Source organism: Microcaecilia unicolor, chromosome 1 (genome assembly GCF_901765095.1).
Source record: "Microcaecilia unicolor chromosome 1, aMicUni1.1, whole genome shotgun sequence".
Lineage (NCBI taxonomy): Eukaryota > Metazoa > Chordata > Amphibia > Gymnophiona > Siphonopidae > Microcaecilia > Microcaecilia unicolor.
This window is the reverse complement of record NC_044031.1, coordinates 743,884,050-743,898,780: the sequence shown is the minus strand read 5'-3', so window position 1 is coordinate 743,898,780 and position 14,731 is coordinate 743,884,050. Positions and strand designations below refer to the sequence as shown.

General features: G+C 46.2%; 1 protein-coding gene across 1 annotated transcript in view; it reads left to right on the top strand.

Annotated features, from left to right (window-relative positions):
- The window catches only part of AGBL1 (ATP/GTP binding protein like 1), a 1,046,841-nt gene that overhangs the window by 679,786 nt on the left and 352,324 nt on the right, over window positions 1-14,731 (top strand). The window contains exon 27 of the mRNA XM_030192481.1: window positions 8,554-8,685. Within this exon, the coding sequence (XP_030048341.1) occupies window positions 8,554-8,685 (132 nt within the window). The remainder of the gene's footprint in view (window positions 1-8,553; window positions 8,686-14,731) is intronic.

Genomic DNA, 14,731 nt, shown 5'->3' with positions numbered 1-14,731 from the left:
CTGTTTTTTTTCAGAATATACCATAGGGGGATCTTTAAGCACCTGTCTGCCTGAGAAGTTCCTCTAGGGTTTTAGATTACAATCAGTCATATGCTTCTGTGTCTGGCCCTTCTCCATTGTATATTGTCAATATTCTCAAGTTCGTAGCAAGTGTATTGATTTCTTAGTCTCCCTTTTTCTTGAACTCCAGTACCTAACAAGATGTTGGTAAACTGATTTTTTTTTTCCATCCTGAAGAATTCATTGATTTTAGTTTACATGCTGTAACAGATACATTTCCAGAGAAATAATTTTTCAGTCTTTGTAGGGCCTGGCTAACTAAGGCCCCCTTTTACAAACCTGCGGTAAAAGGGGCCCTGTGGTATCGTTGGCATGTGGATTTGCCGTGTGCCAAGGCCTCCTTTTACTGCTGTATCTCAAAAAAGATATAGTGGAATTAGAAAAGGTGCAGAGAAGGGCGACAAAAATGACAAAGGGGATGGGATGACTTCCCTATGAGGAAAGGCTAAAGCGGCTAGGGCTCTTCAGCTTGGAGAAAAGGCGGCTGAGGGGAGATATGATAGAGGTCTATAAAATAATGAGTGGAGTTGAACGGGTAGATGTGAAGCGTCTGTTCACCCTTTCCAAAAATACTAGGACTAGGGGGCATGCGATGAAGTTACAATGTAGTAAATTGAAAACGAATCGGAGAAAATTTTTCTTCACTCAACGTGTAATTAAACTCTGGAATTCGTTGCCAGAGAACGTGGTAAAGGCGGTTAGAATAGTGGGGTTTAAAAAGGTTTGGGCAGCTTCCTAAAGGAAAAGTCCATAGACCGTTATTAAATGGACTTGGGGAAAATCCACTATTTCTGGGATAAGCAGTATTAAATGTTTTGTACTTTTTGGGATCTTGCCAGGTATTTGTAATCTGGATTGGCCACTGTTGGAAACAGGATGCTGGGCTTGATGAACATTTGGTCTTTCCCAGTATGGCAATACTTATGTACTTATGCCATGTGGTCATTTCCAAGAGAAGCCCTTATCACCACCTATTTAGGTATTCTGTAACCATGCACGCAACTTAATTGGCTAATCAGCATTGTTAACAGCACTTAAGCAATAACGAACACTAATTGGCAATAATTACAGTGTATTCTGTAATGCACTGCGCCTAAATTCTAATGCATGCAGCCCAAAAGGGACGTGGTTATAGGCGGGAAAATGGGCGTTTTGTGGGAGTTCCAAAATTTACGTGCACTGTTATAGAATATGGCCTTCTGCGCCTAAATCTACGTGCTAGGATTTACGCCACATTTTCATTGATTTAAATGGATGCTCATAGTTTTAGGCACTGGGATATCAACTAAGCTATTCTATATACCACATCTAAATCTAAGCATCGCTTATAGAATACTAGCCGTTAAGCCCGTAAAAACGGGCAAGTATTGCAGCCCTCCTCTCTCCCCTGGCCTCACCCTGTCCACCGATCCTCCCCCCCATATCCAGCGATCTTCCTCTTTCCCTTGGCCTCCCCCCCTCCCCCCATGTCCAGCAACCCTCCTCTGTGCCCTGCTCTCACCCCAAGTCCAGCAACCATGGCCTCTCCCCCCTGCCCTCCTCCCATGTCCAGCTACCCTCATTGCCGCCGCTCCCTCCCCCCTCTGTGCCGGGCCCCCTGCACTGACCTGACAGCGCCTCTCACCTCCGTGTGAGAGCTCTACAGGCAGCAGCAGATCACTCTGCTGCTGCCTGCAGTGCTTCCACATGGAGGTGAGAGGCGCTGTCAGGTCAGTGGAGGGGGCGGGAGCGGCGGCGGGGAGGGGGGGAGGTTGTTTCGCGCAATGTTCCTTTCCAGGCGGCAGCGTCCAACAATTCGACTCCATTTCCCTCTCTGTTCCGCCCTCTGACGTCATGACGTCTTGACGCGAGAGCAGGACAGAGAGGGAAGTCTGTACTGCGCATTTGCAAGTGAGTACGGTCACTTGCCATTTATATGTTTGATTCTTAGGCAGAAATGTTTTCCTCACGTTATTTTTAGGCGCCATGTGTAGAATCTGGCACAATATCCTGCCTATATTGTGACCCAAATCGGGAGATGGGCGTCTTTCTCCCGTTGGCGCCCAAATCGGTATAATCGAAAGCTGATTTGGGGTATTTCCAACTGCAATCCGTCGCGGAAACAGGTGAACTTGACGGGGGCGTGTCGGAGGTGTGGTGAAGGCAGAACTGGGGCGTGGTTATCGGCCGAGAGATGGGCGTCTTTAGCTGATAATCGAAAAAAAAGGCGTTTTGACCGCGATTTTGGGTCACTTTTTTTGGACCCTTTTTTTCATGAACAAGTTCCAAAAAAGTGCCCCAACTGCCCAGATGACCACCGGAGGGAATCATGACCTCCCCGGACACCCCCAGTGGTCACTAACCCCCTCCCACCAAAAAAACCCCACTTTAATAACTTTTTTTCCAGCCTCTATGCCAGCGTCAAATGCCGTACCCACCTCCATGACAGCAGAATGTGTTCTATCCTGTGACAGCCTTTCCCTGGTTCTGATGTGGCTCTCGGGTGAGTGTGACAACTTTTCTGTTATGCACACTGCAGAGTCACATCAGCAATGCATTGTGGTGGGTGTAGGGTATTGGGCTCCATGATTCCACTAGCTTGTGGCAAATGCTCACGATGTTGGTAGTTGGTAGGCTCTACTCCCATGGTGCTTTCCCCCCTGCTTACTGGGTCAGAGTGTGCCCTGTTTTGTTTCCGGAAGTCCATGAGGTAGTGGCCATTTTTGTAAGCCAGTTTTACATCCCTTTCACGTGTTAGCCACGTTAGAGAACTTAGTTCTTCCCTTGAATGTGGCTGAAAGAGGGCATTGTACAGCATTCTGCCAGCTCTGACCTACTGCTAATCTCAGTACCAGGGAGACTCATTGCTAGTGTGGCACAACCTCTGATCTGCAGTTAACTGTGAGTAAGCGTGCTTATTCCAATAAAGGGCGTTTTCGGAGAGATTAGTCTTCAGGTATCAACTGGTGTGCCAATGTTATATAGCAGCAACAAGTCCTAGAGGCCTGCGTGTATGCAGGTCCCTGGAGCACTTTTAGTGGGTACTGCAGTGCACTTCAGGCAGGTGGACCCAGGCCCATCCCCCTCTACCTGTAACACTTGTGCTGGTAAATGGGAGGTCTCCAAAATCCACTGTACCCACATGTAGGTGCCCCCTTCACCCCTAAGTGTTGTACATTTGTGGGTAGTGAGTTTTGGGGGAGGGGGTTGGGGGCTCAGCACCCGTGGTAAGGGAGCTATGCATGTGGGATCGTTGTCTGAAGTCCACCGCACTGACCTCTAGGGTGCCCAGTTGATGTCCTGGCATGTCAGGGGGGCAAGTGTACTACGAATCGTGGCCCCTCCCACGACCAAATGGCTCGGATTAGGATGTTTTTGAGCTGGGCGTTTTTAGTTTCCATTATCGCTAAAAGAAACAAACGCCCAGCTGAAAAACGTCCATTTTTTCAAAACTACGGTCTGTCCCGCCTCTTCACGTACCCGTTTTCGGACATAGACGCCCATGGAGATAGGCGTTCGCATTCGATTATGCCCCTCCACGTGTACTTTCTCTTTCTAAAATTGCTGGTTTGTATATACGTACAGTCTGCATCCTCTTTTGTGGCTCGTTCTAAATCCAATTGTAACATTTTATTTCTCTTTTATGTAGTAGGATTTATTTTTTTGTATTTTTGAAGGAATTCATGTGAAGTGGTGTACAGTAAAAATAAGATGAGCTTAGGCAATTGACAAATATTGCAATAAACATTCAAATAGCAGCATACATTATAGCATTCGATGCGACATGAAGGGACACTGCAACAGCGGAGGACTGTGTTCCACTATCCTGCTTATAATTGAACGAGAAAAACATCCAAGTTCTGACCTAAATTGGGAGATGGACGTTTATCTCACAAAAACGAATAAATCGGTATAATGGAAAGGCGATTTTGGACATTTTCAACTGCACTCCATCGCGGAAGCGTACAAAGTTGACGGGGGCGTGTCGGAGGCGTGGTGAAGGCGGGACTGGGGCATGGTTATCACCCAAACAGAGATGGGCGCCTTTCGCCGATAATGGAAAAAAAGTATGCATTTGTAGCTAGAATTTAGGGCACTTTTCCTGGACCCTGTTTTTTCACGAATAAGGCCCCAAAAAGTGCCCTAAATGACCAGATTACCACCAGAGAGAATCGGGGATGACCTCCCCTGACTCCCCCAGTAGTCACTAACCCCCTCCCACCACAAAAAATGATGTTTCACAACTTTTTATTTTCACCCTCAAATGTCATACCCACCTCCCTGGCAGCAGTATGCAGGTCCCTGGAGCAGTTGTTAGGGGGTGCAGTGGACTTCAGGCAGGTGGACCCAGGCTCATCCCCCCCTACCTGTTACAATTGTGCTGCTTAATGCTTAGTCGTCCAACCCCCCCAAACCCACTGTACCCACATGTAGGTGCCCCCTTCACCCCTTAGGGCTATAGTAATGGTGTAGACTTGTGGGCAGTGGGTTTTGAGGGGGATTTGGGGGGGCTCAACACACAAGGGAAGGGTGCTATGCACCTGGGAGCTCTTTTACCTTTATTTTTGTTTTTGTAAAAGTGCCCCCTAGGGTGCCCGGTTGGTATCCTGGCATGTGAGGGGGACCAGTGCACTACGAATCCTGGCCCCTCCCATGAGCAAATGCCTTGGATTTATTCGTTTTTGAGCTGGGCGCTTTCATTTTCCATTATCGCTGAAAAACAAAAACGCCCAGCTCACAAATTGTTGAATAAAACATGGACGTCCATTTTTTTCGAAAATACGGTTCAGTCCGCCCCTTCACGGACCCGTTCTCAGAGATAAATGCCCATGGAGATAGACGTTTTCGTTCGATTATGCCCCTCCACGTCAACAAATACCAACGAAAGTAGTAGTGTGACCAGCAGGGCTCTCCAATGAAAAAACAGCAGGACGAGGAATATAGTAAATAAAACCTTTATTCCTCAGAGCCCGACACAGCACTGTGTTTTGACGTAAAGCCTACATCAGGGGTCTGTACACGTGGAGGGACATTTTCGAACGGGGACGACCATCTCTAAGGGCGCCCGCCGCCCAACTTTAAGGACAGTGCCGCGAAGGGGCAGGGCAACGCGTATTATCAAAACAAGATGGACGTCCATCTTTCATTTCGATAATACAGTTGGGGATGCCCAAATATTGACATTTAGGTCGACCTTAGAGATGATCAGCGATAATGGAAACCAAAGACGTCTATCTCAAAAAAGTCCAAATCCAAGCTCTTTGGTCGTGGGAGGACCCAGCATTTGTAGTGCACTGGTCCCCCTCACATGCCAGGACACCAACCGGACACCCTAGAGGCACTGCAGTGGACTTCAGAAATTGCTCCCAGGTGCATATCTCCCTTACCTTGGGTGCTGAGACCCCCCCAACCCCCCCCCCCCAGGTTTGCCTGCCTGAAGTACGCTGCACCCACTACAACTGCTCCGGAGACCTGTATACTGCTGCGATGAACCTGAGTATGACATTTGAGGCTGGCATAGAGGCTGGCAAAAAAGTATTTTTAAACTTGTTTTTTATGGTGTGAGGGGGTTAGTGACTACTGGGGGAGAAAGGGGAGGTCATCCCCAACTCCCTCCGGTGGTCATCTGCTCAGTTCGGGCACCTTTTTGAGGCTTGGTCGTGAAAAAAAATGGACCAAGTAAAGTCGGCCAAGTGCTCGTCAGGGACTCCCTTCTTTTTTCTATTATCAGCCGAGGATGACCATCTCCTAATCATGCCCCGGTCCCACCTTCGTTACTCTGTCAACACGCCCCCGTGAACTTTGGTCATCCCTGCGACGGAAAGGAGTCAAGGGTGTAAAAAAAATGGCTTTCGATTATGCCGATTTGGACGACCTTGCAAGAAGGACGTCCATCTCCCGATTTGTGTCGAAAGATGGGCATCCTTCTCTTTCGAAAATAAGCGTGAAGGTCACTGGAAAACAGTCTTGATCCAAAAAGGTAGGGTGACACACAATAACAGCTGTGTCAGGTCCAGAAGAATAAATGTTTTATTTACAATATTCCTCATTCTGCTGTTTTTTCACTGGAGAGCTCTGCTGGTCACACTGCTCCTTTTGCTGGTATACTAAGGAACTCATTTTCAAAAGAGAAAAACATCCAAAAAGTGGCATAAATCTGCATTCGGGCGATTTTTTTACAAAACCGTCCAAATCGGTATTTTCAAAACCAAGTTTATCGCTCGCTCTTCCAGGGACTACCGCCGGCCCAACACAGCCTCCAGCGATAGTCCTGCCCCAAGCGTGTGCCATTTCCATGGGAAAAAGAAACCCTCCAGAAATGGCTTGCACGGCAGTAACCCCGCACTGCTCAGTTACCACCGGGTTAGTTCAGGAGCCCATGTGGAGGGGCATAATCGAAGGGAAACGCCTATCTCCATGGGCGTTTATCTCCGAGAACGGGTCCGTGAAGGGGCGGGCCGAACCGTATTTTTGAAAAAATGGACGTTTTTGAGCTGGGCGTTTGTTTTTTTTTAGCGATAATGGAAACTAAAAACGCCCAGCTCAAAAACGTCCTAATCCGAGCCATTTGGTCGTGGGAGGGGCCACGATTCGTAGTACACTCGCCCCCCTGATATGCCAGGACACCAACTAGGCACCCTATGTCAGTGCGGTGGACTTCAGAAAAAGCTCCCACATGCATAGCTCCCTTACCAAGGGAACTATGAACACCCAACCCCCCTTCCCCAAAACCCACAAATGTACAACACTACCATAGCTCTTAGGGGTGAAGGGGGCACCTACATGTGGGTACAGTGGGTTTTGGAGGCCTCCCATTTACCAGCACAAGTGTTACAGGTGGGGGGGGGATGGGCCTGGGGCCACCTGGCTGAAGTGCACTGCTGTACCTACTAAAAGTGCTCCAAGGACCTGCATACATGCAGGCCTCTAGGACTGGTTGCTGCTATATAACCTTGGCACACCAGTTGACACCTGAAGACTAATCTCTACGAAAACGTCCTTTATTGGAATAACCGCCTTTACTCACAGTTAACTGCAGATCAGAGGTTGTGCCCCACTGGCAACGAGTCTCCCTGGTACTGAGATGAGCAGTAGGTCAGAACTGGCAGAATGCTGTACAATGCCCTCTTTCAGCCACATTCAAGGGAAGAACTAAGTTCTGTAACGTGGCTAACACAGGAAAGGGAACTAAAACTGGCTTACAAAAATGGCCACTACCGCATGGACTACAACAGGAAACACAACAGGGCACACTCTGACCCAGTAGGCAGGGGGAAAAGCACCATGGGAGAAGAGCCTACCAACTACCAACATTGTGAGACTGTAACACAAGCTAATGAAATCACGGAGCCCAATACCCTACACCCACCACAATGCAATGCTGATGTGACCCTGTACTGCACCCGAGAGCCACATCTGACCCAGGGAAAGGCTGTGACAGGATCGAACACATTCTGCTGTCATGGAGGTGGGTACGGCATTTGAGGCTGGCATACAGGCTGGGAAAAAAAGTTTTTAAAGTGGGGTTTTTTTTTGGTGGGAGGGGGTTAGTGATCACTGGGGGAGTTCGGGGAGGTCATCCCCTATTCCCTCCAGTGGTCATCTGGGCAGTTGGGGCACTTTTTTGGGACTTCGTGAAAAAAAGGGGTCCAAAAAAAGTGACCCAAAATCATGGTAAAAACGCCTTTTTTTCGATTATCAGCTAAAGAAGCCCATCTCTCCTTGGCTGATAACCACGCCCCATTCGTTTCTGCGATGGAGTGCAGTTGGAAACGCCCAAAATCGGCTTTCGATTATACCGATTTGGGCGCCTTTGCGAGACAAACGTCTATCTCCCGATTTAGGTCGCACTATAGGCGTTTTTCTCTTTCGAAAATAAGCTGGATAGTCTTTTCAATGGGTGGTGGTAAGGACTCCCCGACATGTGTGTCTGGGGGCTTTTTACCTAATGCGGTAAAAAGGGCCCTGGCACTCAGGAAAAATGGCCGCCTCCTGCTAGCACAGGGCCCTTTTTCCCGCAGCTTGGTAAAAGGACCCCTTAGCGAAAAGATATTTCCTTCTATTTATTTTTAAAGTAGTACCATGAAAATCCTGGAGTGTACCTCAATCTTGTTTAAGGCACTTCTTTTAGGTGTCATCACAAATGAAGTGTAAATTCTTTCGTCTAGTGGTGCGACAGTACCAGGAAAAATAACTGGACTGTCTGGGTCATTCGAATGACCTTTTCATTCACTGGGCAATTTATAGTCAACTCCATCTGCAACTGAAAATCAAAAATATGTGGATTTGGCTAAAGGTTCCTATTGAATATCCAATTTCTTTACACTATGGCAAACGTTTCATATAAGACAAATTCTGAAGTATGATGTTTACACATACATTAGATTTTTTACAAATCTTGAAGAAATCAAGAACTAAGAGAAAAAAAAATTGGAGATTTTGTTTTGTTTCTTTAAAAGCATTTTGGAGCTAAAGAAAGTAATTAAAACATTTCTATCACATTCCTTTTTCTAGGTATTCTGTGACTATCATGGTCATTCCCAGAAGAAAAATATATTCTTCTATGGTTGTAGTATCAAGGAAACATTGCAACAGGCTGGGCGTATAGTGGACACATCTGTTCTTATGGAAGATTTGGGCTACAGGGTAAAGTATTTTTAACTAGCCATGAAATCAATTTATTCGAAAAAAGTGGGGTTACGTTACCACTAATTTGAAAATTGTGAGCAACAGTATCAAGTCTTACACCTTGGTTCCTCTTCATTCACACATCTGTCATAAAAGGGGGAGGGGATGTATAAGGTGAATCTTGGTATAACATCAATGCAATAAAAAACTTCCTTTTTTTGTTGACCTCCCCTGCTAGTTAAAGAACTTAAAGAATTGTTTTATTTTAATATGTGATTGATAATTTTTTGGATTTTTGTATGTGTTGTTTGTGAGTGTCATGCTTGTGAAGTCATTTTATTTGCCAAATCTGTAGTGTTTTATTGAGCTGTAAACTATTCTGAGCCCATTTGGATAGTAGGGGGAAAATGCAATCTATCTAACTATATAAATGACAAGTGACCGACTCACCTGCAAATGCACAGTAAAGCCCGAATGTTGAGAGAGGAAAAGTCCAAGCCCCACCTCCACCAGCTCCAGAACCAGAAAGGAGGAGGATTCAGAGGCGGGGCGAGGGGCGGAGAGTACAGAACAGGCCGAACGTATTGGAGGTCGCCGAGATCGCCGAAGCACCAACCTCCACCCCCCTCCCCGACGTTGCTGCCGCCGCTCCCACCCCCCTCTGTGCCGGGCCCCCTGCACTGACATGACAGTGCCTCTCACCTCTGTGTGAAAGCGCTGCAGTTAGCAGAAGATCAATCTTCTACTGTCTGCAGTGCTTTCACACGGTAGTAAGAGGCGCTGTCATGTCAGTGCAGGGGGCCCGGCACGGAGGGGGGAGGGAGCGGCGGCAATGAGGGTAGCTGGACATGGGGAGAGGGCAGGAGAGAGGAGGTTTGCTGGATATGGGGGGAGGGCAGGGGAGAGAGGAGGGCTGCTGGACATGGGGGGAGGGCAGGGGAGTCTGCAGGGTTGCTGGACATGGATCGATGGAGGGGAGGGCAGGGGACAGAGGAGGGTTGCTAGACATGGATGGATGGAGGTGAGAATTATTAAATATAGAACAACAAAAAACTCGCCCATTTTAACGGGCTTAACGGCTAGTAAATAAATAAATAGGTTATAATTCCATTATTTTAAGTAATCTATATATATATAAAACTCACCCTCAACGTTCTATTGGCTGCTGACATCACTGAAGCCAAGGTTCGTATGTTCGAAGCTCTGAAGCCTCGAAAATCACAGTCTCTGGGCCCCGCCCTCGCGTCAAACGTTATGACGTTGAGGGCGGAGGTGGAGCAAATCACCGCCCTCGCGTCAAACGTTATGACATTGAGGGCAGAGGCGGAGCAATTCACCAACATCGACGACGGGTGGGGGGGGCATAGGAAAGCCTTGCTAGTGCCCGTTTCATTGGCTCTAGAAACGGGCCTTTTTTTACTAATATATAATAAAGGGGTCTGCTTACGAAGCAGCGCTAGCGGCTGTCCATGCGTTACTGCAGCTTAGTAAACTGTAGCGAAAATTTGTTACATTTACTCACCTCAGAGTTTTGAGAGAAATTATCGAGCGTTTTGGGTGCAAACTCTTTAACACTTAGCATCTGAGGCTAAAATCACAAGAAAGACAGCAAGATAATGCATATTGCCACAGATATTTCCCTGTGCTAATTCAGGGGTTCTTTTGCAAAGGCGTGGTGCCGTTTTTAGTGCTTGCTAATGACCAGAGACACCCATAGGAATATATGGGCGTCTCTAGCATTTAGTGCACGCTTATTTTTAGCATGTGCAAAAAACGATAGCACGCCATTGTAAAAGGACCCTCAATGCCTCTGTTGCCCCGTATCAAGGTGCGCTAACAGACTTAGCGCTCACTAATGATTAGGGACTGCGAAATGATAAAACACCCATAGGAATATAATGGATGTCTTAGCATTTAGCACATGCTAATCGCTAACACGTGCTGATTCCATTAGCACCGCTTAGTAAAAGGACCCCATAGACACCTACATTGTGCCTGTATTTTAAAGGCAAAACATGCACCCATTTGACTTTTAAGCTCACTCACCTTCTCTTCTGATAAGTATCGATCTGGTCCCATTCCACGATATTCTCTACTCTTGGGAATGCTACTACTACTACTCAGGCCTTTTTTGAGGGGGTACTTGGGGGTACTGAGTACCAGCACCTTTTCAATTGTCTGCTAAAATTGACCCAGGGACCCCAAGTTTTAATGAAAGAGCTGAGGCTCTACACACCAATTCTGCCTTGTCATACATTCTGTGACCAGTTGCAGGGGGCTTGGCTATTGTGAGATGGGTCCCTTAGTGATTACCCCACCCCTGAAGAGTGGCCTAGCATTTGAGTACCGGCACCTTTTTTACTAGGAAATATGCACTGCTACTACTTATCAGTTCTATAGTGCTACAAGGCATACGCAGCGCTGTACACCATACATGAAAAAGACAGTCCCTGCTCAAAGAGCTCACAATCTAAATAGGACAGACAAACAGACAGAACAATTAAGAGGTAAGGGAATTAAAGAGGTGGGGATAAAAGGGTACAGGGCAAGTGAGTAGTGGTTAGGAGTCAAAAGCAGCATTAAAGAGGTGGGCTTTTAGCCTGGATTTGAAAACGGCCAAAGACGGGGCTAGACGTAAAGGCTCGGGAAGTCTATTCCAGGCGTAAGGTGCAGCGAGATAAAAGGAACAAAGTCTGGAATTAGCAGTAGAGGAGAAGGGGACAGACAAGAGAGAGATTTATCCACGGAACGGAGTACCCGAGGGGGGGCATGTTTATCCACTCCTACCCTAGCTGAGATAATGTTTAATTATCTAAGATTGGAGATGATTGGGTTGCAGCATCGGTGGTTGGGAGGCGGGGCTAGTGGTTGAGAGGCAGGGCTAGTGGTTGGGAGGCAGGGCTAGTACTGGGCAGACTTCTACGGTCTGTGCCCTGAAAATGGTAGACACAAATCACGGTCAGGTTTACATATAAAGTAGCGCATATGAGTTTATTTTGTTAGGCAGACTGGATGGACCGTACAGGTCTTTTTCTGCCGTCACGTACTATGTATTTATATTATCTCTCTGACGTCATGTGCAACTTTCTTTAAATTAATCACCTCACTTTCTAACTCTTCTTACTCTCTTACCTATCTGTATGTTCCATCTTTGATTATATCTTTCACTTTCAATTAAAGTATTCTATTACGTATTGTGCTGACATAGTAAGTACTAAACTTTGGTATACTTTGTATTGTTATTTGAATATTTTTATTGCTGTAATTGTCTATTGATTATGTTTGAACTATTCTTACTGTATACCACCTTGAGTGAATTCCTTCAAAAAGGCGGTAAATAAATCCTAATGAATAAATAAAGGTATATCTCATAAAATAAACAAGAAAACCAGCAGATCCAGGAATATAGTCTACACAATAACCTTATATTTATATGTTCTTATGATTATGTGTAGTGTTATACTCCTGAAGCAGCCCATGAGTTGGCAAAAGGTAGACTATGTTGTTATAAAGCTATTGTGTTGACTATGTTCCTGGATCTGCTGGTTTTCTTGTAGTTTCTGTTGCAGATCTGAAGTGCCTCTGAGGTACTGTGTATCTCATAAAAGAAGGCATTATGTTTTGCACATTAAACTCAGGAGGGTAATTTTATAAATACATTTGCACATGTATGTGCTTCTGTTCAAGCATAAACCCCCGGATTTTATATAGTGAGAATTAAGTTGCATATGCAAATCCGGTAGCCATAGAATTGGAATAGACGAGATGTGGGCGTTCGTAAAATGGTAACAGAATTCAGAAACGAGTGAGATAAACACAATAGAATCTTCTATAGAAGCCATGGAACCAAACAAGCTTAATGGTAATTAGATGGCAACACCAGTGATTGGGAAGAAAAGGCAGTGCCAGGCAGACTTCTACGGTCTGTGCCCTGAAAATTGCAAGGACAAATCAAGATCAAGTATACGTATGTAATGTCGCATCATAAGCTTATACTATGATTATATCTTGTTGGGCAGATTGGATGGACCGTACAGGTCTTCATCTGTAATCATCTACTTTGTTACTATGTACGTTCTTTTGAGCTGTCCTAAATTTACCCGGTTAGCTATGCGAATGCAGGCACTGAACATTGCCAGTACCTGCATCACTGCCCAATTCTAGACTGTGCTGTAGGACCCTTTAGAAACTCTGAAATGTTTAGGCTGCAAGACGTTTTTCATTAGTTAAACTAAAGCCCTCTGATATTGGAAAGCAGGATCGGCACCTGGCAGGTTAATTTTTTTTATTTTTCTTACATTTGTATCCCGCGCTTTCCCACTCATAGCAGGTTCAATGCAGCTTACATATTATATACAGGTACTTATTTGTACCTGGGACAATGGAGGGTTAAGTGCCTGAAGTGGGAATCGAACCCAGTTCCCCAGGACCAAAGTCCACCACTCTAACTACTAGGCCACTCCTCCTCCAATGCCCCATAACCGGCTATCCACGAATTTTCAGCGGGACATGGGGGCCGGCCATGACCTGCTAAAAAGTTGCAGTTAATAGCTAGCGGATAGCCAGTTATATCATGCAATATAACCGTCTGTTTTCAGCATGAGTTTGGTGGCCATATTTGGCCAGCTGAATACCTGGAATATCTTTGGCCAGTTCAGACTTAACCAGCCAGCACCGAATATGGTCTTGGCCAGTTAAGTTTGAACCAGCCAAAAATAAACTGGATGTTCAATGTCGATCATCAAAAACGGCCCAGCATTCAATATCCAGGTTCAGCACTGACCAAGGGTGATAGCCAGGCTAATGCCGGTGGTCTGAATATTGGGCCTAAGGAGTTCATGTGGGTGTTCTCCTTTTCTTATGTTTGGATCTGTTGATTTAGCTATACTGTGGGGAGTACATAGAACTAGGTTCAGAACACTACCCTGCTCTTTGTTGCACTACAAAGAAATGCTGAAAGTCCATGAAACAAAAACATGTTATGCAGTTTTCTGAAAGAGTTTGTAAGAGTTATTCCACTTAAATTTCTAGATGATACTTATTGAGCCGTGTAGATGGTCTAAATATCTTTCTATGGGGTCCTTTTACCAAGCTGTGGGAAAAAGAGCCCTGCGCTATTTTTCCTACATGTCAGGGCCTTTTATACTGCAGTGGATAAAAAGCCATTGAGGTGGCGATAAGGACTCTCACGGGAACCCCGCGGTAACTGGGCAGCACACGGTGATGCCCGATTACCACCAGGTTACCACCGCATAACCCCATTTCTGAGGGGTTTCTTTTTCCCCCAAAAATGGCACACACTTGGGGCAGAACTACCACCGCCGGCCGCATTGGGCCAGCGGTACTCCCGATTTAGCGTTCCGAGCACTCTACCAAAACCCTCATCCACACCCTTGTCACCTCTCGTTTAGACTACTGCAATCTGCTTTTTGCTGGCCTCCCACTTAGTCACCTCTCCCCTCTCCAATCGGTTCAAAACTCTGCTGCCCGTCTCGTCTTCCGCCAGGGTTGCTTTACTCATACTACCCCTCTCCTCAAGTCGCTTCACTGGCTCCCTATCCGTTTTCGCATCCTGTTCAAACTTCTTCTACTAACCTATAAATGTACTCACTCTGCTACGACCCAGTATCTCTCCACATTCGTCCTTCCCTACACCCCTTCCCGTGCACTCCGCTCCATGGATAAATCCTTCTTATCTGTTCCCTTCTCCACTACTGCCAACTCCAGACTTCGCGCCTTCTGTCTCGCTGCACCCTACGCCTGGAATAAACTTCCTGAGCCCCTACGTCTTGCCCCATCCTTGGCCACCTTTAAATCTAGACTGAAAGCCCACCTCTTTAACATTGCTTTTGACTCGTAACCACTTGTAACCACTCGCCTCCACCTACCCTCCTCCTTCTTGTACACAATAATTGATTTGATTTGCTTACTTTATTTTTTGTCTATTAGATTGTAAGCTCTTTGAGCAGGGACTGTCTTTCTTCTATGTTTGTGCAGCACTGCGTATGCCTTGTAGCGCTATAGAAATGCTAAATAGTAGTAGTAGTAGTTTGTAAAAGACCCC